Below are 25,503 nucleotides of genomic sequence, written 5' to 3'. Positions count from 1 at the left end.
CATACACATAAAATAAAAATAAGTAAAAATTTTAGAAATAAGGCAGAGAAGAGACTGAGGAAGACATCCGATATGGACTAGTTCTCTCTATGTGCACAGGCACACACATGTGCACATGCACCCACTGAACACGTACAAACACACCACACAAAACCTGCAAAGCAGAACAGAGGTAAAATAAGATTGTTTGGGCAAATCCGGTCATCTGAGGAAAAAGGGAAATTGGAGAGGGTGCACCACCCTTGGCCCGTTCACACTGTTGCTCTCTGCTTACAGATCAGGAATTCTCTTCCCTCGCCTATATTATTGAAGAGCAATTGTAAAGCAGGTAGCCAACTCCAAAGAACACAGTTTCTGCCCCCACGTTACATTCTGAAACTAATACTGGCCACCGAGATCACTTGGATGGCTGACAGTTTGGCTTTACCTGGCAAACCGCGAACCACGCCCGGGAAGGGGTCAGACCCGGGTGCTCCTTAGAGCTGCAGACCATCCAGGCTGAGACCTCCTCAGCCGGAATCTACATTTTTGCTAGATTTCCAATGCAATGTGATTAATATGCACATCAAGGTTTGAGACAAACTTCTAAATTTTATCACACTGTAAAGAAAAAAATTGCGTAATCTGACCAAGCATGCATGCACACAAAACTGAAACAGTCGCCTGAAGCAATCTCACCACTATTTTATAAGGGAAAGCAATGTGAAGACGCAACCAGCTAGACTTCAGAACACTCTGCTGGGTCTCAAAGAGTTTGCAAACTGAGAGGCCTCCAGAAGCAATTCCCAGATAGTTGCTGGGAGAGAGGAGATGCTAGTTGGAGTTAAGGAAAGTGTAAACACTTTCTGGCTCACTTTGCGAAACGTGCACTTAGTCACTTCTGAGTAAGGACTTTCAGCGAGGACCTCCGGAGTGGCGTGGGAAGGCAGCGAGGGGGCGGCTGAAAGTTTGTTGGGGTCCTGGCAGCAGCCTTGATTGGCGACTGGAGGAAGGCAGGGGCTGGACGTCGCTGAGAGCTAGGAGGCTCTCCAGCGAGAGGTCCTGCCCAGCTGTTGGCGAGGAGTTTCCTGTTTCCCTCCCGGCGCCCGGGTAAAGTTGATGAGTGAGTCACTCCGCGCACCGACCAACGACACCCCCCGCGCGCGCACACGCTAGCCCGGGGACTGAGCCGGAGCCTGCTGCGCAGCTCCCCTCGGCCGCCGGGGGCCTCCTCCCGGCCTCCAGGCTCCCCGGTCGCCTGCCAGCTGCGCGCCACATCTGGTCCGCACCTCTGCTCCGCGCTCCCAGAACGGGGACCGGAGAGGACGAGGAGCAGAGACGCAGCCCCGGGTCCCGGCGGCTCGGTCCGCGGCGCCCCAGGGGCCGGTCTATGACTAGCGCCCGGGGCTGCCATGGGTCGGGGGCTGCTCCGGGGCCTGTGGCCGCTGCACATCGTCCTGTGGACGCGCATCGCCAGCACGATCCCACCGCAAGTTCCCAAGTCGGGTGAGTGAGTGCCCGGGGCGCGACGCTGGGGGTCCATTTGGGTTCCCCACTCGTCCTTCTCCCCCCGGCTGCGCTTGACAGTCGGCCGCGGGACCCGGCGCGAGGGCGGAAACGGGAAGTTTGCAGCGGCCCGGAGCGATGGGTCCCTGAGTCCCCGGACCCGCGGGGATCTGGAACGATCTGTCCTAAAAAAGCAGGACAGTCCACTTGCGGGGAACATGGGCACGCGACTAACCCCTTTGTGCGTGCACGAAAGGCCAGCGTCGGCTGCGGGCGGGCGGCACCCCCGGAAAGGGAAGTTTGAGAAGTTGGAGCAGCGGCCGGGGAAGGCAGCCCAGGCCGCCCAGCGCTGCACACCTGGGCCCCAGCCCGCCCTGGACACCCTGAGCCTGGCCGGCCCCTCAGCTCGCGGCTTCCCAACCCCTGCCAGGGTTCCCGGCCCGGCCTTACTTGTTACAAGTTTAAGAAAAGAAGCGATTTCAAAGGACAGTCATCTGTCCCCACTGTCATGTGGCCTGCGTGGATGAGGACCCAGTGCCAGTGGTCAGATAGACGGCCAGTAATGGACTGTGCTCCCACTAGGTACTGTGCTCTGGGGATGCTGCCTGGAGTCACAGTCCCGACTGCCTGGAGTTAAAGTCTCTGCAGTTGACATTCTATAGAAATTCAAAGCTAGCTCAGATGCCCACCTGGTCCTGTCTCAAGAGTTACATTTCTATGGAGAGGGAAATGCAGGAACCAGTTCTTAAGGCCTTGGATATTATACAAAGTGCAGAAACTGAAATTCTAGGTCAAAAGTTAGACTCTTTGAAGCTCTGGTCTCCAACACTGTTCTGACAACTCAGAGAACTTCTGGGTGGAAGTTTCCTTCTCAGCACAGTGACCTGGCTGTTTGCGTCCTCTCCATCTTTGACCTGTCACACCCCTGCCCCAAGCCTTTGGGACCAAGAGATGGCTTGTAGCAGCTTCGGTGGGAAGCAAAGACAGTTGATTTGGGGTGAAATGCAGAAAACTTGACCTTCCTGTTCACCTCAGTGCAGGAGTAGGTTTATTTTTAGGTTTATCTAGGTGAAATCTACATGTGAGGCTAAGGGATGTGGTTCAGAAAATCTGAATTAAGCAGGGAGCTTTTTTTAAAGTTATGGATCACATTAAAAATGCCACCAGATGGCTGGAAGTTTTTCAGGAGGCAAAACAAAAACAATAGCACCCCCCCCCCAAATCTCAATATAGTTTTCTAGCTCTATAGTTGCATAAAAGCTGTTTTGCTTTTGACTGGTCTCCACACATTGTAGTACTAAAATGTTCAACTCTCTGATTTTGCTGCATGCTCTTAGAAGCTGAGTTTGGGAAGCTGGAGATTTGGCTCAATTGGTAAGAGTACTTGCTGTGCAAACATGAGGACTTGAGTTCAAATCCCCAGAGCCCATGTAAACAGTTGGGCTTGGCTGCAAGCATGGGTAACCCCAGGGCTATGGGGAGCAAAGACTATCTAGGGCCTGCTGGCTGCCAGCCTAGCTCCAGGTTCAGGGAGAGACCCTGTCTCAAGGGAATAAAGTGGAGCGTGATAGAGCAGGACACCCAATGTCCTCCTCTGTCTTCTGTAAGTACCTACACAGGGGCATTGGCACCCACATGGGTGTGCATATGCACAAGCACATACACACCACACCCATGCATGTATACCACACCTGTACAGTAACTCTCTCACATGCAGCTGCATGTATACCATATCCATACAGTACACTCACACATACACACACACATATACACACATATACATACATACACATAAACAAACAAAAAGAAATTAAAAGAAAAACTGAGTTTGATTTTGCTGATGATCATCAAACATGATAATCCCTCATTTTCTATGACCATAAAACATTTGCTTTAGATCAGAAAACAGCAAAATTAGTAGGCTCTGATTTTTTTTAGCTCAATTTTGTTTACAAGGATAAGATTTATGATTTGCAAATTCCAGACTTTATACCTCATGAGTCATTTATACACACAATTTTAAACAATTATCTGAGAGGCCTGGTGCTTTTGGGGGGGTAAAGAGTTTTGTAAAACTGAGAATTTTGATATTCTTATGGAATTTCAGTTTCGAAATGGTTGGACAATTCATTCTGAATTTATTTATTTGGTTAAAGTTTTCAAAGATGGTTTAAAGGTAGAAGACAGCTACGTGAAGAGGAGAGATATAATGCTACTTGTCTTTTCACTTTCTCTGAAAGTGAATGGTATCAGGGTTTTTCTGACATAATTGGTAAACTATGAGAACATTTTTCAAAATGCCTTAATGGAAGATAAGATTGGAAGAGATGATACCATTTGCAAAATCCTAGTCATCATTTTTTTTAAAAAAACACCTTTCTTAACTTAGTAGCTTATCAAGTGAGCAAAGGATTTCATTATACGAACAACTTCCACTAAGAAAAATACTTTTTTTTCTTTTCTCATCTATGTCTGTGTGGTGTATGAGTGTGTGGGACTGTGTGGAATATGTGTGGGCACACATATGTATGTGCATGTGCACATGTGTGTGCATGTGTGTGGAGGCCAGAGGCTGACACCAGGTGTCTTCTGCTTTGTTTACTGAGCTAGGCCTCTAGCTGAACTCAGAACTCACCGCTTTGGCTACCTTAGCTAGCTGGCTTGCCCTAGGGATCCTGTCTCCTGAGTGCTGGGATTACAGGCGGCCAGCACAGGTGCCTGGCTTTTTATGTGGGTGCTGGGGATCTGAACTCAGGTACAGGCACTTGCATAGCAAGTGGTTTATCCATTAAGCTATCTCTCCAGCTTCCAAGAAAAATGCTTAGAACACTTAAAATTTTTTAAACTATTTATTTACTGTGTGTGTATATCACTGCATGTGTGTGGAGAAGGTCAGAGGACAACTTTGGGAGTTGGTTCTCTCTCTCTACCATGTGAGATCTAAGGATTGAACTCAGGTTGTAAGACTTGGTTGCAAGTTCCTTTACCTGCAGAACCATCTCACTGGCCATGACAATTTTAAATTTGGGGGTGGGGTGTTAGACAGGTTCTCCTTGTAGGCCCAGCTGACCTGGAACTCACTATGTAGACCAGGCTCTTCTTGCTGTCACTGATATCCGCCTGCCTCTGCCTCTTGAGTGCTGGGATTAAAGGGGTGAGCCACCGCACCCTGCCTAATTTTTGTTTTCGATGTAATGTGTTTCTCTTCTCAGTGCTCCAAAATTAGTAGTGACTCTTGGGGAAAACATATCCTGACAACTTCAGACCTGAAAAACATGCCTTTTTCTTTTCAGATACCTCTGAAAAGATTCTCACAGAGGACAGAACATTGGTAATAGTGTCACCAGGTTTAAATGTTTCTACAAATACTCAAATGGCATGCTTACTTTGTTTAGCTCAGAGACAAGGAATCATTACTCTCACAGTTTGATCTCTGGTCTCCTTATTTCTTTTTGTCCCCTATAAGGCACCTTTTCAGTGCTAGACCACTTTCTTTAAGAAGATCTTTCTTTTAACAAGTGGTGTCTTTTACATAATGCTAGCCAGGGCTTTAATTCATTGCCTTCTTTTTGGCTTAGCATTCCACAGGGAGGAGGACTTCTTATGGCATGCCTGTTCAACATAAATGCTCCATGTTTTCTGTTTCCTTTCATCTCTTTTCTGTCACCTACATGACTTTTTGCATTTGGGAATACCGCTTTTCAACTTTTATTTTTATCACCTTAATTACGTGTGTGTGTGCGCGCGCGCGCACGTCTGCCTGTGGGTATGTGCACATGAGTGCAGGTGCCCGTGGAGGCCAGATGAGGGTGTCAGATGCCTCAGAGCTGGAGTTCCAGGCAGTTTTAAGCTGCCCAATATGGATGCTGGAAACTGAATTAAGGCCCTCTGCAAGAGCAGTAAGAGTTCTTAACTATTGAGCAATCTCTCCAGACCCTAGGAGTAACTCTGTTTTTCTGATCAGTAATGGTGCCTGCCTTGTTAATGCTGTCCTCCAAAGTGGCCAGCTGTCCTTCTTGACAGTATTTATTGAGTATCTCCCTCTGGGTGAAATGTTCAGAGCCAGAGACATAATTCTAAATGAATTGGTTTCACTGAGTTCCACATGTGCAAGTGTGTTTCAGGCAAAGAACAGGATACAGTGCTGACCCCTGTGGGCAGGCAACATGATTAAGCTCTGTTTTCTTTCCAAGTCCCCATGGTTTGTTGACTGTACCGGGGAGGGGGGGCGGTTGACTATTTCCTTCTCAGGGCCTCGGGATGCATTTCACATTTGTGAATTCTTACTCTCCTATCTCTACCTGGTTACAGACCAGCGATTGGAAGCCCTCTAATCCCTTTTCTTTTATAGCCTAGTGAGCTAGACCCAGTGTGTCCATCTCCTCATTCTACAGGAATGGACTGGTGGTGGTGGAGTGAGGGATACAGACTGAAGATCAGGCTCCCTTGAGTTCTAATCCTGCCTCCACTTGCTGACTGTGTAGTCTGCTGCAGTTACTCTACTTTCTGTTCCTTAGCACTCAGTCTATAAGGTGGGAATCATAGAGTTACAGTGGGATCAAATAAAAGAATGCTCTAAAGTACTTAACCCCATGTAAGCACTACATAGATATCAGCTCTGATCACTATTAACTTTTCAATGAGACCTAACAAGGGCTTCTCGGACCTGGTTTGCATCTGGCTCTGTATCCCATCAAAGCCTCTACTGTCCTAGGCTGCCTCACTGTGAGCACTTGGGCAGCTGTGTCTTGTACAAATTGTTTTCTCCATCTGGAATCCTTGCTACCTATTTTTCTCATCTTTGAAGACTTAACTTGTGTCTCTTAAGGAAATCTTCTTTGAATGCGCCAGGTGAGCTAAGTGTCCCCTGGCAATATTATATCTTAGAAATTTTTATTAATTGTTTTTATTTTACATGCATAAGTGTTTTGCCTGCATGCATGTAAGTGTACCCCATGTCATACAGTGCCCATGGAGGCTAGAAGAGGGTATCAGATTCCCTGGAACTTGGGTTATGGATGGTCATTAGCAGTCATGTGGGTGCTGGGACCCGAACCTGGGTCCTCTGCAAGGGCAGCCAGTGCTCTTAACAGCTGAGCCATCTCTCCAGCCCTGCAATATTCTATCTTTATATGATTCTCTTGCCCATTGAGTTTTGCAGCCTCCCAAAGGCAAGGAAGTTCTATCATCTCCAGGAAGTGTACCATTGTGTACCATCCAGGAAGTGCTGACCTGGGCCTCACTTCACCCTGCCGGGGACAGTGCAACTTAGGTCAAGTATTTAATATCCAAGCAGTCCCTGTCTATGTTGGGCATTTGGTCTGAGTAGCAAAACCTTTCCTGTCAGAATAATTTGAACAAATTGGCTTTTGGTTTCGTAGCACCTGGGGCTGAACCCAGGGCTTTGTGCATGGGAGACAAGTGCTTTGCCGTGGAGTTACACCACAGTTACCGTTTCACTTTTTGTTTTGTAAAGGGTCTCATTCAGTTGCCCAAATTGGCCCTGAACTCCCTGTAGCAAAGCAGCCTTTGAACTTGCCAATCTCTTGCCTTGGCCACCCCAGTACCTGGGCCTACATGCCTGTGCCACCAGACCCAACTTTGGCTATTTTTATACTATATGATTGCTTTCTGTATTCTGATGAAATATGGAAAACTATTTGACTTCTGACATATTTTTAAGCTGGTATAGAGCCGCCTTTGAAACCAAGACAAAACTTTAGATCATTTTTCATCAATAAAATTATTCAAAAAAAAGAAAAAAATATTCAGTAAAGCCAGAGTCTCTTTTTCTTTTTTAGACTATCATAGGAAGGAGACAGTAATTAGAAAACACACTGCTTAACTTAAATTTAGGTTTTGGTTGTTTTTATTCTTTGGGGTTTTTGTTTTTCTGTTTTAATTTTTTTTGTTTTGTTTTGTTTTGTTGTTGTTGTTTTTTGAGACAAGGTTTTACTCTGTGGCTTAGGTTGGCCTGGAACTCACTATGTAGCCTCAGCTGGCCCCAGTCCTCCTGTCTCCGACTCTCGGGTGCTGAGCTTGGAGGCATGAGCCGCCGTGCCCAGCTTAAAATGAATTTTTACCTATCTTTTTCCACCCAGGTTTTGTGTTTGGATTTCTGAGCCACTGGACACACTGTGTCTAAGGAAATCTGGTCCTGCAGCAGCCACTGTCTGCATTAGAACATCTTGGGTATTATTTAGGTCTGATGCAAACCACCAAGATGCTTTAAAATAGGCTGTACGGAAACGTGTTTCCTGGCCAGAGCACAGCATATTCAGCAAAGTTCCACATAAAGGCATCAACTCTACTGTCCTGCTCGATTCTGTCCTCCAGCTCTTAGGGAGCTTCAGACCACCAAAGTTCTGATTTTCAGGAGGAACAGCCCAGCAGATCTGCAGTAATAGTACAATTCTCACTGCTTATTTTCCACTCCCTCTTCTCTTGCGGTAGTTTTCTCTGCAGGTGTTTGTTGACTCTGACTAGGGTAAGATAGTGATTACTATGCTTCTGTGTGGGGCATGCTGGAGGAGTGTGGAAGGCTGCACAGACACCACAGCTCATCTTGGGAAGCAGCTAGGAAGAAGGGTGATGGGGATCTAACATGTGGGAGCTTTCCCTGAACCATCCACTTGACATTACTTATTTAATGTAATCGTAGGAAGAAACCTAAAGTATAATGCTCACTATCTCTGTTTGTAACTAGAAAGACAGAATGTACTCATGATAATATAAGTATGTGTGTGTGTGTGTGTGTGTGTGTGTGTGTGTGTGTATGTGTGTATTTATGAGTATTGAGAGAAGTTTTTGGAAGGGCTAAAGAAATGCCATATGAGAAGGGTGCTTTCCCACCTAATGTGCTCCATGTATTGCTCCTGATTGGCATATGTGCCTTGCCCTGTCTTGTGTGATCTGAACTATTAATTTAATTTTATTTAAATTAATTCGTTGTAATTTCATTTTAATTTCACTGTGCATGTTCATTGTACACAGTTCTGTGACATATAAGGACACTTTCATAGAAGTGTATGTTGTACTGCTTGATTATGTACCACAGGAAATCAAAAAAAGAACAGTTTCTTTGCACAAGGACACTCTAGAGTTACCTGGCCTGACAGTGGCATCATGATAGTGGGACCCAGGACAGGTGACTGAGGCTTTGACATTGGACAGCATCCTTTTCAATGAAGTTTACTGTAAAATTCAAATTCCAAGCATGTAGGAGCATCACATACGCACAGGGCTCAAACAGCCACTGGTGGGTGCTTTCATCTGATTTAATGTGGCTTAATGAAGACAGGACAATTTGACTTTGGAGGTCCCACTAATTTGGAAACCTGTGGTAGGAAGGAGTCTCTTTCTTTTGAGTTTTATCAGAGTGCCTTGTGGTTTGTCTTGACCAAGATCATCCTCCCTCCCTCCCTCCCTCCCTCCCTTCTTCCTTTCTTCCTTTCTTCCTTTCCTCTCTTTTATTCTGAGTTAGAATCTCATGAATCCCAGGCTGGCCTCAAACTCCCTGTGTAGGCAAGGATGACCCTGATTTCCTCATCCTCCTGCCTCCACATCTCAAGTGCTAGAATCACAGGCATGAATTACCTTGCCTGGTTTATGTGGGGCTGGGGTCATGCATGCTAGACAAGCACTCTGTTGTGTCCAGAATGGAGCAACTGCCCCCTTGACTGTGGTTGGCTCAGTCAATCTCTGGCCTCCTGCCTAGGTCTTAAAAGAGTATCTGGCTTCTGTGCATGTTGTTTGCAGGGGTGAAACCATAAACTACCAAAAGGGACTAACCACAAGGCTAGTGGGATACTATCTGGAAAAGGTCAAGCATGCAGCCTCTTCCCCTTTATCTGATGGAATAGTTTCTCACAAATACTTTCAGCTTTGCAACTAAAATATGAACCTGGTATATGAGTTAAAGGAGCCTGTGACGTTGGTTTTTGAGAACACACTGCTCAGGCCACGTTCATTGGGTAGGAAACCCTTTAGCTTTCTAGTTCTTTGCTCCTCTTTCTATTTAAATCATGCTTGGGTATCTGGAAGCCCAAACTTCCCTGCCATGAAGTTACATCTACAGTCTGCAAGGACGCTTGGGTCAGTCTGTGAAGACCTTCCTGGTTGGATATCTTCTGCCTTAGGAACTGAACAAGGGACAGCTGAGATGGGGGAGGGGGAGACAGGGGCAGCAAAAGAACGCTTTTGGTATTCACAAGTTTCCATCACAGCGCTCCTCTCTTTTTGATCATTTATTCTTATTTTAATTTATGTATAATGTGTGTTTGCATTTGTATATTAGTATGTGCACATGCTTACTTCCAGAAGCCAAAAGAGGGTGTTGGATCCTTTGGAGCTGGGATTATAGGGGGTTGTGAGCGGCCCCATATGAGTGCTGGGAACCGAACTCAGGTCCTTTGTGAGAGCAGCATGTGCTCTTAGACACTGAGCCATCTCTCTGGGCCCCATCAGTCCTTCTCTTGATGCTGTGATGGAACAGGACATGGAGAGGAAGGCAGAAAATCAATCAGGACTCCCATTTCTGAGGGGAGACTTTGAGTATGGCAGGGGATTCTAAAGCTCAACCTTGCCTTCCAAATATTGGTAAGTCATATTTGTCAGTCAGGGCAAAATGATACTACTCATTTTATTCAGCAGTGTGTTAAGTTTGCTCTGGGACTTTACCAATTTTGGTCGTGTGGTATCACCTGTATTTACGTTCTTGTCCTGGGTCTTCCAGTGTCTGGGTGGGCTAGCATCAACAGCATTCTTTTACAGAAGAGTTGGGCAGAGTTAGTTTTGGTTGAATGTTTCATGTTTTTCCAGGAGCAGAGAGCATGCCCATTAATGGAAAGCTATGAGTTTGGTCATCATCTAGAGTTGTGCTTCCTTTGGAAAACTCAGTTCAGTACAGTGGCATTTTCTTGCAGGAAATGGGAGCTCTGTCTGTTGGGCCTGCTCTTTTGCAGCTAGTTTCTAGACTTTCTAGTGCCTTTGTTTCATTTCCTCTGTGTGTCAAGACAATTAGCACAAGGTGATGCTTTTTTTCTAGCATTATAAATATTCCATTTGCGCAACCCACCACTTCTCAAGTGTCCTTAAAGAAAATGGGGATCTTAGGACAGTTTGGAGAAGTAAAAGCTCTTCCTCTGCTTTGAAAGAAAGGGGTGTGTGAAACAGGAGTGTCAAAACTATGTATTTCAGAGGATTGCAGATTTGACTGAACACATACAATGTCTGAAGGAAAATAGGTTGAATGCATATTTTCAATATATGGCACAGTGGTTCCTTATCTATTAAATACCTATATTGTTAAAATAGTTCATTGACTTTAAATTTTTCTTTCTTTTACTTATTTTATGTGTATGAATGTTTTGCTTGCATATATGTTAACTGTACCACAGGTATGCAGTGCCCACAGAGGTCAGAAGAGGGCATCGGATCCCCTGGAACTGGAGTTACAGATGATTATTGTTAGCCAATCTTTTGGGTTCTGGCAGCTGAACCTGGGTCCTCTGTAAGAGCAGCTAGTGCTCTTAACCACTGAGCCATCTCTCCAGCCCTGTGTTCATTGACTTGAGGGAGTCTCTCACTGAGGCCTGTAGTAAAGTGATCTGCAGACTTCATGGACACATTTCCCAATTATGGTAGCAGCTGCTTCTGATTGAGATCTTCCTCTGGCCTAGATTATGCCAAGCCCTCCCTGAGTGTTAGTTAACACTTAAGACAACTCTCTCAGGTGGGTTTTATGATATTCATTTTGAGATGTTCAGTTGTGAAGGAATTATTTTTCTGGGACCAGGAAGGCTTGGTTTGGGGATCTGAACCCATAGTGGTTATGGTGTATTCAGTCTACATTGCCTCATGAAGCAATTGTCTACTACTGCAAGGTACTGCAATATTCTGGGAATTAGGTGAAGTAATGATAATATTCAACATGATCCTAATGTTTCAGCATTTTTCCTGTTTTCCTATTTAATTTCCTGAGTGAAATAAAATTATGTGTTTGCTGTATCAGGTAAATCATGCCTGCCTTGTGGACTCAGGGGAAAAAGCAGTACTGTACCTTAACTGATACACTCTTAGATGAACCATGGAGTAGTTAAGCCATCAGAAAGTTTTGTAGCCCCAGCAAAACAGGCACTTTATTTGGAAGGACTGATGAAGTTAAAGGCTATATCCCATACATTGTGTATATTAGTTACTTTCTGTTGCTGTGATAAAACAGCATGACCAAGGCAATTTATAGAAGGAAGAGTTTATTTGATCCTATGGTTCCAGGGATAGAGAGCACTGACAACACAGTGGACAGTAACAGGGATAACGGAGTATATGGGCTTTAGTGGCAGGGGGGTGGAGGGGCTATGGGAGGGTGCCATTTGGGATGTGAGTATAAAGATGAATAAGATTGTGTGGGATGTTCTGTATGAAATACACACAAAATAATCAATAAATTTAAGAAATGAGTTGTATTTGAGGAAAAAAATAAAAGAATACGTAAGGGTGGAGGAGGCCTGGTGGCAAAGGTGGCCAGAGCTGAAGGCCAAGCAATCACATTTCCAAGCAGGCACAGGAAATGGGGAGAGACTGGAAATTTGGCAGGGCTTAAGAACTCTCAAAGTCCCCCCAGTGATGTGCTTCCTTTAGCAAGGCCCTATCTCCTAAAATCTCCCAAAATGCCCAAATACTTGGAGCCTGTGGAGGACATTCTCATTCAGACCACCATATTAGGGATACATACGGTAGTCTAGAACTTAACCTCTAGGTCTCTTCTCTAGTATAAGCCCAGCTCCTGGCTCTGGTACTGTAACTAACAAGTGTTAACAGCTCAAAGAGTATTTAAGAAAACTTGCAAGGGGCCCACAGAGATGGCCCAGTGGTTAAGGGCCTCATTGCTCTTGCAGAGGACACAGGTTCAGTTTCAGCACCCATATGGAAGATAATAACCATCTGTAACTCTAGTTCCAGGGGATCCAACTCTCTCTTCTGATCTCCATGGGCACTGCACGCACATAGTGTCAAAACACTCGTGCACATGATATAAAAAAAATTTTGATATTTAAAAAATAATTTTTTTAAATGAAAGTTTGCAAATATATAAAAGGGTATCCTTTCTGGATAGTGTTTTTCCTAAATTTGGAGGAAATCCAAAAATTTGTGTGATGTTACCTACAGTGAGTTATGAAGTGGAAAGAAGCATTTCAAAATTATTCAGAAATAAAAGAGGGATTGGAGAGTTGGAGGGTGTACTGCTCCTGCAGAGGACCTGAGTTTCATTTCCAGCACCCACAGGTAGCTCACAACTGCCTGTAAATCCACCTCCAGGGGATTTAATGCCCTCTTCTGGCTTTCCAAAGCACTGTACTCATACACACACACACACACACACACACACACACCAATACATAGATATGTAGAGTCATACAAATAAAAATAAAAGTAAATCTTTAAAAAAAAGAATAAATTGCAAATTCTGATTGGAACTAAATTTTTTTTAATCTCAAAATTGTGAGATCACTGGGAAAGGTGATCAAAAAACTTGTAAATGAAAATGTAGGGAAAATATTCAGAAAAGTTTGTCAAGCAGCTAATGGATAAAAAATATTTTTTCTATGAAAGTTTCAGTTGTGGTATTTGAATAGCTTTGAAAATCATCATTTGTATAATGCCAAGTTAATAATTCTAATATTCACTCTTACAGCCATATTTATATTCTTAATCATGTGCTATTTTCTCAAAAGAGTGCCCCTAAAATGCGTAAGGTTCAGCTTCCTCAAGACTCGAAGCTATCGCTTGCTGGCTTAGGAGATGAACTGAAGAGTGTCTCCTTCTTCCTCCTGCCGCAAACAGAGACTGAAGTCTGCACTATGGTGTCACCAGGCAGACCTCCCGGGTTCAGCTAAGTCCTTTATCGCCCTCCTTACTTTAGTCCTCAGCCAAATAGAAAAAGAAATTGAAAAATGTAATTACTACAAGACCTTCATCTTGAATGAAATGTAACCCAAATCTGACCCTTGCTTTGTGATCAGAGAGACTCTGCCTAGCCAACAGCAGGTGGGGGCTGAGGCACCCCACACCAGGTAGTTGGGGTCCCTGCTTCAACGTTTGCTTTCTTTCCTCTTCCTTTGTGACAAGAATTGGACTAGAAGAGATTTTCCACCTTTTCCTTTTTTTCTGTTTTTTTCTTGTGCGTGTTTGAGCGCGCACGTGTGTGTGTGTGTGTGTGTGTGTGTGTGTGTGTGTGTGTGTATGCACATGTGTCCCTATGTATATGGAGACTAGAGGTAAACTTTAGGTAGCATCACTCAGGATATTATTATGTGTGTGTGTGTGTGTGTGTGTGTGTGTGTGTGTGTGTGTGTGTGTGTGTTTGAGTGTATGTATGTGTACCCTTGTGTGCAGGTGCCTGATGAGGCTAGAAGGTGTCAGATCCCCTGGAACTGGAGTTAAAACTGGTTGTGAGCTGCCTGATATGGGTGCTGGGAACTGAACTCAGGTCCTCTGCAAGAACAGCAAGTGCTCTTAACCACTGTGCCATCTTGCCAGCACCCTTCCTCACTTTAAAAAAAGATTTATTTTATTTCATTATTATTATTATGTATGTGTGTTTGTGTGCATGCACACCTGTGTGTGAGATTGGGTTGCATGTGTACCACAGTGCACATGTAGCAGTCAGAGGACAACTTTCTAGGGTCTGTTATCTCCTTCCACCTTGTTTAGAAGCAGAGTCTCTCTTGATTCTGCTGTTGCACTTTGCACTGTATGGGTAAGCTTCTGGAAGATTCTCTTGTCTCTAACTCCATCTCTCTGTAGCAATGCTGGGATTACAAATGCAATTTATTGCCTTTGACATTTTATATGGGCTCTAGGGGAACAAACTCAGGTCCGGAATCCTGCTTGCTAAGTGCTTTTACCTGCTGAGCCATTTCCCTGTACCCACCTTGTTTTCTGAGACAAGAGCTCTCACTACCTAGCCCAGTGAGTCTCTCTCCACCTTCCCAAATGTTCATCACCATGCCTGACTTTACAACAATATTTATTATTTTAAATTATATGTGTATATTATGTAATATATAATATGAAGATATGAAGCTCTTATATGATCTTAATATGAAGATATATATGTGTGAGTACAGTGCCTCCATTTACCCCGGAGCTGAGTCCTCATGCTTGTGTGCTTTACCCACTTAGCTATCACCCCAAACCTCTGAAACATTCAGTCCTTTATGTTAGTCAAAGAAATCGTCGAAGTCAACACCAAAGAAACAGTTACGTAAATCCTGAACTACTCAATACAGAAAATGACACAAATCCTCACAGGTCAGACCCAACACATAAACAACCATTTCCCGGGAGTGTGTTGGAAATAGCTACGCTTCTTGTGTGACTGCAGTTATTTTGAAAAGTCCTGCTGAAGGTGTGTGAGTGAACAGACTGCCGAAACAGTACGTTTGCTTCTTCGGTTGGAGCTTCGGCCTCCCTGAAGTCAGGCCTGGCTCGTCCGATGGTAATGTCATTTCTCTTTGGTTAATTACGGAGTTTCATTCTCTTCTTCCCTGGAGAGGCTAAAAATACCCAAGAAGGTTTTTCCCAAGGTAGAAAATTAAGAAACATGTCGCCATGTTTCAGAGGAGAAATCAGCCCTCAAGCAACTACTGGGTGTTTGGGGGGTTGGGGGCACTGTTCTGGGGATAATTAGTGCTCTCTTGCTGTTCAGAGATTGCACCACCCACTTTCCTCAAAACATTTTCAGAAAAGACAGGCTTCACCACGGATTGGCAGTTTCCAGACAGACTCCATTTTCAGCAGAGGAGGAGCTGCAGAGGCCCGTAATTGCATTTCTGTGTACTTTGCAGCCACTTGCAGCCACAGAGTAGGAATCTTTGGGGATGTGTGTAGGAGTATGTGTGTGGTGTGTGTATGTGTGTTTGTATGCGTGTATGTGTGTGCATCTGTATATGTGTATATGTGGTATGTCGTTCATATATGTGGAGGCACATATACACATGAGTGTGAAGGGCAGAAGATGACCTTGCTTGTTGTTTCTCAAACATCATCCACCTTGTCTTTTGAGACAAGGGCGCTCACCACGTGGGCTAGGCTGACTGGTCAGTGAGCATCAGGGATCCACTTGTCTCCACCTCCCCAACTCTGGTATTCTAAGTGCAGACCACCGTGGCCGGCTGTTCACGTGGGTGCTGGGGTCTAACTCAGGACCTCACGCTTTCCAGACAAGCAGTTTACTCACTGATAGTCTTCCCATCCCTAAGTAAGGTCTCTTTTAGCTATGGTGTTGCATGACTATCTTGTGACCACATATTACATTTTGGTTTTATTCTCTAGAACATGTATAGTATTGGGAAAACATGAGCATTTGATATCATTAGCTTTTCAAAATGCAGAAAGGAAAAAAGAAAACACCACCTTCTCGACATATTCTGCATTTGCTCCTCTGGGACTGCTTCAGTTACGTGGTTATACGATCATGTCTGGCTATCTCGTCTCATCCTGGGCACTCCGATTTTATTATTGGGATGAGTCTACAGGCATGCTCAATCTGCCGTTCTTATTACCTGCTTCTTCTAGTGAGTAAAGGTTGCTGCCTGTGGTCAGGCAGATTGGCATCTCAGAGAATCTTGAGTCCTTCCCCACACCTACAACATTAGAATTTGCATTTGTCAGGATCCCCAAAAACAGTTTCCAAGGAAAGGTTCAGTTATCTGCTGCAATTTCAGTGGATCCCCCAGACTGGCTCCATCCCTGCGGCAGAGGAGGAGGTCACTGGAAAGTTGACCTTGGTGTCATGGGTGTCTTTTTCCTCTTCCTAAGTTACAAGACATGTTTTAACTGTATGTTCCCAAAACACTATGACCGACAGGAGACACAGTACTCTTAGCTGCCAGTCAACAGAAGCAGTTTCTTCCCCTGTAGCCTCCATGGGCTTTTCAGCGACTATGTGTCCATCTCTTGACTGTGAGCTTGGACCTAAGGATCTGATGCTCTGTGGAACTCACAGCATTAATCATGTTACTTCATGAGGGTTTTAATCAAAGTCTGCCTTGTTACATGTAGGCTTTAATTCATGTTGGGGCCTCTTAAAATTCATGGCACCTCTTAAAATGTGCCTTACTCTGTTCAGTGCAAACTATGTGCCCAACAAATGAATGAATTAACATCAGGTTTTGGGGCAGTTAGTGCTCCTCAGTATCTGAGTACTGTTACTCTATTTTACTTTATTATTTTGAATTGTATTTCTTTCTTTTCTAAACATTTATTTATTTACTTTGTGTGTACATGGCAGGGGAGGGGTGTGTCATGGAGAGCACGTGGAGGTCAGAAGATAGCTTGCAAGAATCTGTTCTCTCCTTCCACAGTGTGGGTCCCAAGGATCTCCTTCCACACTGTGGTCTGCAGAGTGCCTTTACCCACTGAGCCTCTGCCAACCCCTCCCCCCAGTTAAAAAATTCTTCCTCTTTTGTCTTAAGGAGCATAATCCACTGAGGCTCGGAAAGGACTCACTATAATGTTCCAGAACCTCTCAGGACTGACTAAACTGCCCTAGAGTGCCACTGTTGACTGCTTCATTGACTGGCGTCTGTATTCTGCTCAATCATAAAGTCGCTTTTGTAGGACTTCTCAGTCTTTGTCAGTTGCACCCCTAAGTTACACAGCAACAATATAGAGTTCTCACAACTAACTTCTCGTTTTTCACTTATTTTATTTTCTTGCTTTTTTAAAGCCTTTGGCATTTGAACCATGTTTGGCCAACAAAAAAGCATAAGTGCAAAGAAAAAAAACCCAGAAAATATTTCCATTGCAATCCATGCCTTCCTGTTGAGTCAAATTTCAACATCCTCATTAGACTTTTTAACCTTAGTACCAAGAACTTCTTCATCAGACAGTTATTTACAGCAGAAACCCAGTTACGTGAAAGGCATAACCATTTGGTTTCAGTTTTGCTCCTGAGTTATGCAACCACAATACCAAGCTGAACTGCAGCTTTCTGTGGTCTGGAAGACTCTGGCTGTTGGCTTCTACGTTAACCTTCTCAAATCAGTCTACACAGACTATTGTCAATTAAACATCCCCAGTCCCAGCCTGCTGTAGGTTCTGTCCTTAAATCCTTGGGGACCATATGTCCTTCCTTCTTCACTGAGCTCGGCGGCTGCCTTGGCATGGCTGGCACACTCCACATAGTGCCTTGTGTTTCCAGTTTCCTGAGAACATGCATGTGTCAGACCAGGTCTCTCCCCATCTCCCATTCTACCCTTACATACTTCGTGGCCTGGCTCTTCTTTTCACTCTTTGTGTTTGTGATGTGTGTGAGGCCATACGTGTATGTGGGTGTGCATGAGTATGTGCATGGATGTAGGTGTGTGTGGATGCCGGAAGACAATCTCAGGTGTCATCCTTAGGCACTGTCCCTCCTATCACCTTTTTCTTAGGCTAGACTGGCTGTCCAGAGAGTACCAGGTACTCTCATATGTCTGCTTCCCAGCACTGAGGATTACAAATCTACATCAACATTCTCAGCTTTTTAAACTTGGATTCTAGGGATTGAATTCAGGTCCTTGTGCTTATAAGGCAATAACTTTACCAACTCTCACTGTTGTTGTTTTCCTTTGTGACAAGGTCTCTGTGTGACTCCGACTGTGGTAACCTCATAATTGTGCTCAGCCTCCCAAGTGCTAAGATTTACAAGCATGCACCATCAACTTGGCTCCTGATTGCTCTTGAACAAATATTCTTACATTATTCTCTTTTGCTTGCAAAGCTCCCAGCTTGCAGCTGGCCATTCTCTACCCTGTTAGCGTTGTCCTCATCTGTCTGTGCCATAGAATGAGTCCACCCTTTGAAATAATGCCTGCCTGGCCTAACGGTCTCTTCCATTGGGACTTCTATCATGTTCTTGTTTCTGCTTGTGTATTTTGTTTTCTAGCGCTGTGACTAGAGACCCAGGACTGTATGTATGATAAGCAAGCAGTCTGCACCTTTAACGCCTGTGATCTCATTCAAATCTCTTTTCTTTCTCTTGCCACTCTAACAAGCTCATTCACAAGGCCTTCTCATCAACCTGTAGTTGTGTGTGTGTGCAGGTTTTTTGGTTTGTGTTTTCGTTTGGTTGGTTTTTGTGTGTGTCTCTTTGAGGGTCTCCCTGAAGCCTCAACTGGCCTAGAACTCGCAATGTAAACCAGTCTGGTCTCCATATCACAGAGATCTGCCTCTCTCTGACCCTGAACATATGTATGTTTTACATCTACTATTAGATTGAAAAAAGAGGGGAACTAGTGCTGTCTGAATCTCCCTTATTTCTTAGCCAGTGTTCTCAGTAAAAGATTTTATGTATGCATTGTGTTCATTGATGTTTGGAATCCATTGCTGTTCAAGGGAAAGGAAAGGACCTGCAAATCTAAACCACTTACCTTCTCACTGTCAAGTGTGAGTGTCAGGGGCTTTGTTGCTTATAACTACATGTAGCCCTTGTAGAATCCTTTGCTTGTAGGGAATGTTGAGTCATCCACCCTGTGTAAGTTGCTGTCTACAGTGAAGATTAGCTCAGTCTGCTGCCTTTAGTTATGTGAATTTGGGGGTGTTGCATGGGAGAATATGAGGGTTATTGTTTTTCCATAAATCGCATCCGTCTCTGATATGTTTATTCTCAGATATGTGGCTCTTTTGTCCAGAACCCCAAACATTATAGATCTAGAGGCCCACAGAAGTCAAAAAGTAAATCATTCCATCTCACTCTCGAAGGTCTTGGGAATTGTGTGCTCTTCTTTCACCATGATGGTTGAAGAAGGGATGATAGATCTAGAGGCCCACAGAAGTCAAAAAGTAAATCATTCCATCTCACTCTCAAAGGTCTTGGGAATTGTGTGCTGTCTTCTTTCACCATGATGGTTGAAGAAGGGATGACCACAGGACTGTTGAGGAAGAAGAGAGGGCTGGGTGCCACTCTTCTCTACCTTCCTGAAAATATTGCAAGTCTTTATGACAAGGTTACCCATTCTGGAAAACCCTGTTAGGATGGCATATTCATAGCAACTGAATATGAAGCCTTGCTTATATGAGTGTTTGACAGGAACAAGTCTCTCAGAAAGGTCTAGAAGGGCTTTGGCCCTCTCTTCTACCATAGTGTCCATCAGCTCCCTGTAAGACAACCTTAGTAGGAGCTGGAGAGACAGCTCAGAAGCTGAAAGTACCAGCTGCTCTCCCGGAGGACCCAGGTTCAGTTCCCAGCACTCACAGCGTAACTAATAACAGTTCATAACTCCAGTTCTAGGGGACCTGACACCCCTCTTCTGGCCTCCATGGGCATTGCATGCACATGGTGCACATACTTACCTGCAGGTAAACACCTATACACATAAAACAAAAATAAATAAAATCTTAGAAAAAAAGAAGACAGCCTCAGTACACCTGTAGCCTTCCCCCAGAAGGTGCTTCCTGAAAAGCCTGCATGAAGAGCTCCACCTTCTTCCATCTGGATGATCCCCTGTGGAAGGTATGGAGTGGCCACTGACATCATCTTTCAGACTTCATGCTAGTTAGCACTTCTCATCACTGGAACAAAATACAAGATAGAGGCAACTTAAATTAGGAAGGATTTGTTGGTTTCAGTCCATCGTGGTGGGGAAGGCATGGTGGAGCTCACAGTGGCTCAGGTTAGGAGCTTGCAGCATGATTTGTTTACATCTTGGAAGATCAGGAAGCAGAGCGCCCAGGCTAGAGCCAAAGTAGTTATCACCTGCAAGACTTGAGCCTGGGAACCCATTCTGCTAGCTAGGCCACAGTCTAAAAGATTTCACAATTTCTCCCAAACAGCATCCCCAGCTGGAGACCCAGTGTTCAAACAGGAGTCTGTGGGAGACATTTCACATTCAAACCATAGCAGATGTATACTAGCAGTACTTTTACCAACTCTGTGGAATTAGGACAGATAAAAAATAAATTGAACATCCTTAGATTTTAAGAGTCAGCAGCACTTTTCAGAAATGACTGAAATACTTACTTTTAATTTGATTTTCCATTGGTTAGATTTTAAGACTGCTCTGAAAACATCTATCTTTCAAGATTTTTATGATGACCTTGGTGAGCATGCTTGTGGCCACCATGTAAGCATTTACACTTGTTCAGTACTCTATATGACTTTGTCATAAGTTTGGAGTGTCACCTGTCACCTGCTTATTAATGAGATACCCGGGGAGTCTTCAGGGCACAGAAGAACATACAGTTTCTTTTTTAATGATTAGTTTTGTTATTTGACAGCTTCATACATGTGTGCAATGTATTCTGAATGCTCCCCCATCATCACCCTTTTATCTTCCTCCCATCCCTGTCAACCAGCCTGCCTCCAATACTACCAACCCTTATCCCAGATTCTTGGCTTTGGATTTGGTTTTGTGGCCCATTTAGTTTAAGCAGTGCCATCTGTGTGGCAATTGGACTGCTGACATTAAGTTTCTTAGCAGCTCAAAGCTTACTTCTTGAATCACAGCTATAATTAACTTTAAACCCTGTGAGCGAAGCCTTTAACGTTCTCCTCTGCCGATGTATAACAACTTCAACAGCCTCCTCCTCCTCCTCCCCCTTCCTTCTCCTCCTGTTGTGTATATGTATGTTTGTATGTATGTGTACATGTTCTATGTGTGAGTGTGCATGTGGAAACCCAAGGTTGATGGATGTCTACTTCTATTGCTGATTATCTTGTTAGCTTTTTGACAGAGTCTCTCACTGAACCTGAAACTCACCACTTAGGCTAGAATGGCTGGCTAGAAAGTCCCAGGGGTCCTCCTGTCTCCACCATGTCTGACCTTTTAATGTGGGTGCTGTGGACCTGAATGCAAGTCCTCTTGCTTGTGTGGCTGGCACCTTACAAATTGAATCATCTCCCCGGTCTCTATAATTTCTTGTATTTAAAAAGCAACTGATCTAGATATTCGAGGTCTTGTAAGTCAGATTCTGCCAGTCAAAACAGCCCTCTTCTTCTCTTAATCTCTCCTTAGATGCCCTTCTTTAAGAAGTTCTGGGAAAGGAGATGAATAACAACACACAGCCTCTGATACAATACACCAGCTGATTATGCTCAGCACTGTAACAGGGTTTATCTGCAGGAGGGTCTTTGCAGGCAGCCTTGGGAAGCTTGGGCAAGTTTCATTGATCAGGTGCCACTTTTTGTAAACCCTCTACCATTGTGACACCACTAGGGCACCGACTTGGCTCTCATGCTCTCTGAATTGAAGGTCTGAAAGTTAGAAGAAAGTGCAGGAACCAGAGTGAATAGTTGATAGTGTGTTCTTTCTAAGCAGAGCTTAAACCTCCATTCTGTAGGGTTGTGAGCACTCTTATCAGAGTAACTAGGGATAAAACAAAGTCACTCTGGTGAACTTTTATACCTGGGTTAGTTACTTTTCTCACAACTGTGACAAAATGCCTGACAAAAGCAACTTAAAGAAGGAAGGTTTGTTTTGGTTTGCACTTTGAAAGTACAGCCCATCCTGGTGGGGATGGCGTGGCAGAAGGACTTTGAAGCAGTTGGTCACACTGCACCCACAGTCAGGAAGCAGAGGAATGAATGCTGGTGCTCAGCTCACTTTCTCCTTTTTATTCAGTCTGAGACCCAGCCTGTGGGATGATGCTGCCAACATTCAGGGTAGGTCTTCCCTCAGTTAAATCTTTCTGGAAATAGAACATGGACACACCCAAAGGTGTGCTTCCACAAAGATTTTAAAAGCCTATGACGTTGAGAGTGAAAAAGAGGCAGCGCAGTGCCCTTGACCTTTGGCCCATATATGTTGGGAACATATCAGGTGTCGTTCACTGTTAGAATACAAGTGAAATCAATAATAAAATGAAATGACTATTTGTTCTGCTTAGCTTTCTTTAGCTGTGAGAAACATCATGACCAAATGCAATCTGGGGAGGAAAAGATTTCTTTGGCTTACATTTCCATGCCATAAGTCAGTACCAAGGGAAGCCAAGGCAGGAACTCAAGACAGGGAACCTGGAGGCAGGAACTGAAGCAGAGACCATGGAGGAACACTGCTTATTGGCTTGCTCAGCTACCTTTCTTATAGAACCCAGGCCCACCTGCTCAGAGGTGGGATGGGCTGGATCCTCCTACATCAGTTAGCCCCACACATGCCTGCAGACCAGTCTAATGGAGGGAGTTACTTAGATGAGGTTCCCTTTTTTCCAAGCATATCTAGTTTGTGTCAAGTTGACAAAAACTAACCAGCAAAAGGAAAAAGAAATGCCTTGAGACTACGAATTTAGCTTAGTAGTAGAGCACTTGCAAGTTGACAAAAACTAACCAGCAAAAGGAAAAAGAAATGCCTTGAGACTACATGCCTAGCATGTGTGAGGCCCTGATTTCAGTTCTTATCGCGGAAAAAAAAAAAAAAGTAAAAAAAATAATTGCTAACACACTTCTCCAAGCAGGGGAAAATCTCTAGTGGCAGGGAAACAGAAAAGAGAAGTAATGAAATCAGTAAGATGGCTCAGTGGTTGAGAGCACTGGCTGCTCCTTCAGAGGACCTGGGCTCGATTCCCAGCACCCACATGATGGATAATAACCACCTATAACTCCAGTCTCAGGCTATCTAATGCCTTCTTCTGTTCTCCACAGGTACTACATGACAGGGGCAGATTTACACACATGCGGGAGAAACATTCATACGCATAAAATAAAGATAAATAAATAAAAAAATATTAAATCGGTGAGCTTCATAGGGAAAGCATGCCAGGCAGGGTGGAGAGATATAGTCTGACAACTTCGAAGAAAAGCTATTGACTATATCTGGATATAATACTCTTGTATCAAATCCCTTATATGAATGCAATGCTTGACTAATTGCAAAATGTGTTCATTTGCTTGTTTTTGTTTTTTTTTTTTAAATCTTGGAATCAACCCTCTGAGAGGTAATCATCCCATTTTACAGATGTGGAAATGGAACACCAGAAAGATGCACCCATTCCCCTGGCCTCTAATAGGTCAACCTACCCACCGAAACTCTGCAATGTATCATGAATTTGCCTTTTCCTCCTTTCACCACTTGTAGTTATTTTGTTCTCTTTAATTTATAAGTAAATCTAAGATAAAATCTAAGATCCTAGGGCTAGAAAGATGACTAAGTGCAAACTGCTCTTGTAGGAGACCTAATTCAGTTCCTAGCACCCGTATCAGTCAGCTCACAACCATCTGTGACTCCAGCTCCAGAGGATCTGATGCCCTCTTGTAGCCTCTGTGGGCACTACTCTTACATGCACAAACCCACCCATATGCATACACATACACACATAGAGTCACTTCGGAAGAGAGACCCACAATTGAGGGATTTTTCTCCATCAGACTGGGCGTGTCTGTGAGGTATTTTCTTGATTGCTAATTGACTGTGGAGGCCCACTGTGGGCAGTGCCATCTCTGGGCAGGCGGATCTGGACTATATAAGAAATGAAGCAGAGTGAGCCAAAGGAGCAAGCCAGTGAGCAGCATCCCTCCATGGTCTCTGCTTTAGCTTCTGCCCCCAGGTTACTACCTATAGCTCCTACCCTGGCTCTCCTCAGTGATTGACTGATACTTGGAAGTATACAAATCTTTTCCTCCTCAAGTTGTTTCTGTCATAGCAACAGAAAGCAAACTAAAACACATATAATTTAAAATATACATAGTCCTATCATATTTTCGCATTTTTATGTTAAATTTTGAATGAGGTGATAGAAAGGTTGATATCAGAAGCTTTGTTCTTGCCTTGAAAATTAGAAGCTGTGGGGCTGGAGAGATGGCTCAGCAGTTAGGAACACTGGTTGTTCTTGCAGAAGACCTGGGTTTGAATCCCAGCACCCACATGACAGCTAACAACTGTCCATAACTCCAGTTCCAGGGGATCTGACAGCCTCTTCTGTCCTCCGCGGGCGTTGCAAGACACAGGTGCACTTATCTACACGCAGGCAATACACACGCACACATAAAATAAAAATAATAGCTAAAATATTTTAAAAAAGAAAATTAGAAGCTGTATTTAATGCTTCAGAATTTCCTCCTTCATCCACACTTCTCTGAGGTTTTTGTCCATCTGTCTTGCTGGAGTCCAAACTATGTCATGAGTCATTTTTCTTTCTCCCTTTTGTTTGTGGGAACAGCTTCTCTTCTTAACGCCATGTGATCTGCCTTCTTGAAGTTATACCACCATTGTCAGCAGACAAATGTTGCCATTTGTAAAAGGCTATGCCAAGCTGGGTGTGGTGGTCCACTCCTGTAATCCTAGCTATTAGAAAGTAGTAACAAAGAGGATCAGGAGTTCAAGTTCCACACCAGCCTGAAATGCACCAGACCCGTTTTTTTCTTAAGAAACAGAAATAAATACATAAATAAAAACATAGGAAAGACTGTCTGGTTGTTATAGTCCTGTGGTTCTGCCCTCCCCCAGAGCATCAGGGACCCAACGTACTGAAGGAATCTTTATAAGGACATGTCTTCACTCTGTGGACCTAGAAGCCAATTCTTAACTTTGCCTTCCTTTCCAACAGCTTCCTAAACATGAACACCTGGGTAAAGGCATCAAGAACAAAACCATTGCAATGGCAGACTCAAGTGAGAGAGATGCCTCATGTGTAGTAAGGTTGTTTTTAAAGAAGATACACATTGGGAAGTAGAATAGCCTACCTGTACACCTAGGGTATTTCAAAGGACATGGTGTAAGAAATGATCTTAGGAGCTGGAAAGAAGGCACTGTAGTTAAGAGCACTTGCAGAAGATCAGAGTTAAATTCCGAGCACCTACATTGAGCAGCTCACAACCACCTGTAACTCTCAGGGGATCCAACATCCTCTTCTGGCTACCAAAGGCATTGCACTCACATGTGCATGCACATACACACATAAATTTTTTTTAAATCTTTAAAAAAAATAATGACCTTGGTTAGCAGAGAATGCATTGCTTGCCAGTGTACCAGGTCACCTGGCACTCCTGATTTCCCACAAATTGCTCTACAGAAATGGTATTTTCTCACCAACATAAAAGGA

At 44.0% G+C, this 25,503-nt stretch overlaps 1 protein-coding gene across 1 annotated transcript in view; it reads left to right on the top strand.

The window, feature by feature from the left end:
* Positions 1-1,051: 1,051 nt before the first annotated feature.
* Tgfbr2 (transforming growth factor beta receptor 2) overlaps positions 1,052-25,503 on the top strand; it is a 100,837-nt gene continuing 76,385 nt past the window's right edge. Inside the window, exon 1 of the mRNA XM_008846469.3 lies at positions 1,052-1,485. Within this exon, the coding sequence (XP_008844691.1) occupies positions 1,392-1,485 (94 nt within the window). The 5' untranslated portion in view covers positions 1,052-1,391. The remainder of the gene's footprint in view (positions 1,486-25,503) is intronic.

Source organism: Nannospalax galili, unplaced genomic scaffold (genome assembly GCF_000622305.1).
Source record: "Nannospalax galili isolate Female #2095 unplaced genomic scaffold, S.galili_v1.0 scaffold542, whole genome shotgun sequence".
Classification (NCBI taxonomy): domain Eukaryota; kingdom Metazoa; phylum Chordata; class Mammalia; order Rodentia; family Spalacidae; genus Nannospalax; species Nannospalax galili.
Note: the sequence above shows the minus strand (reverse complement) of the source record. Positions and strands in the feature narration are given on the sequence as shown.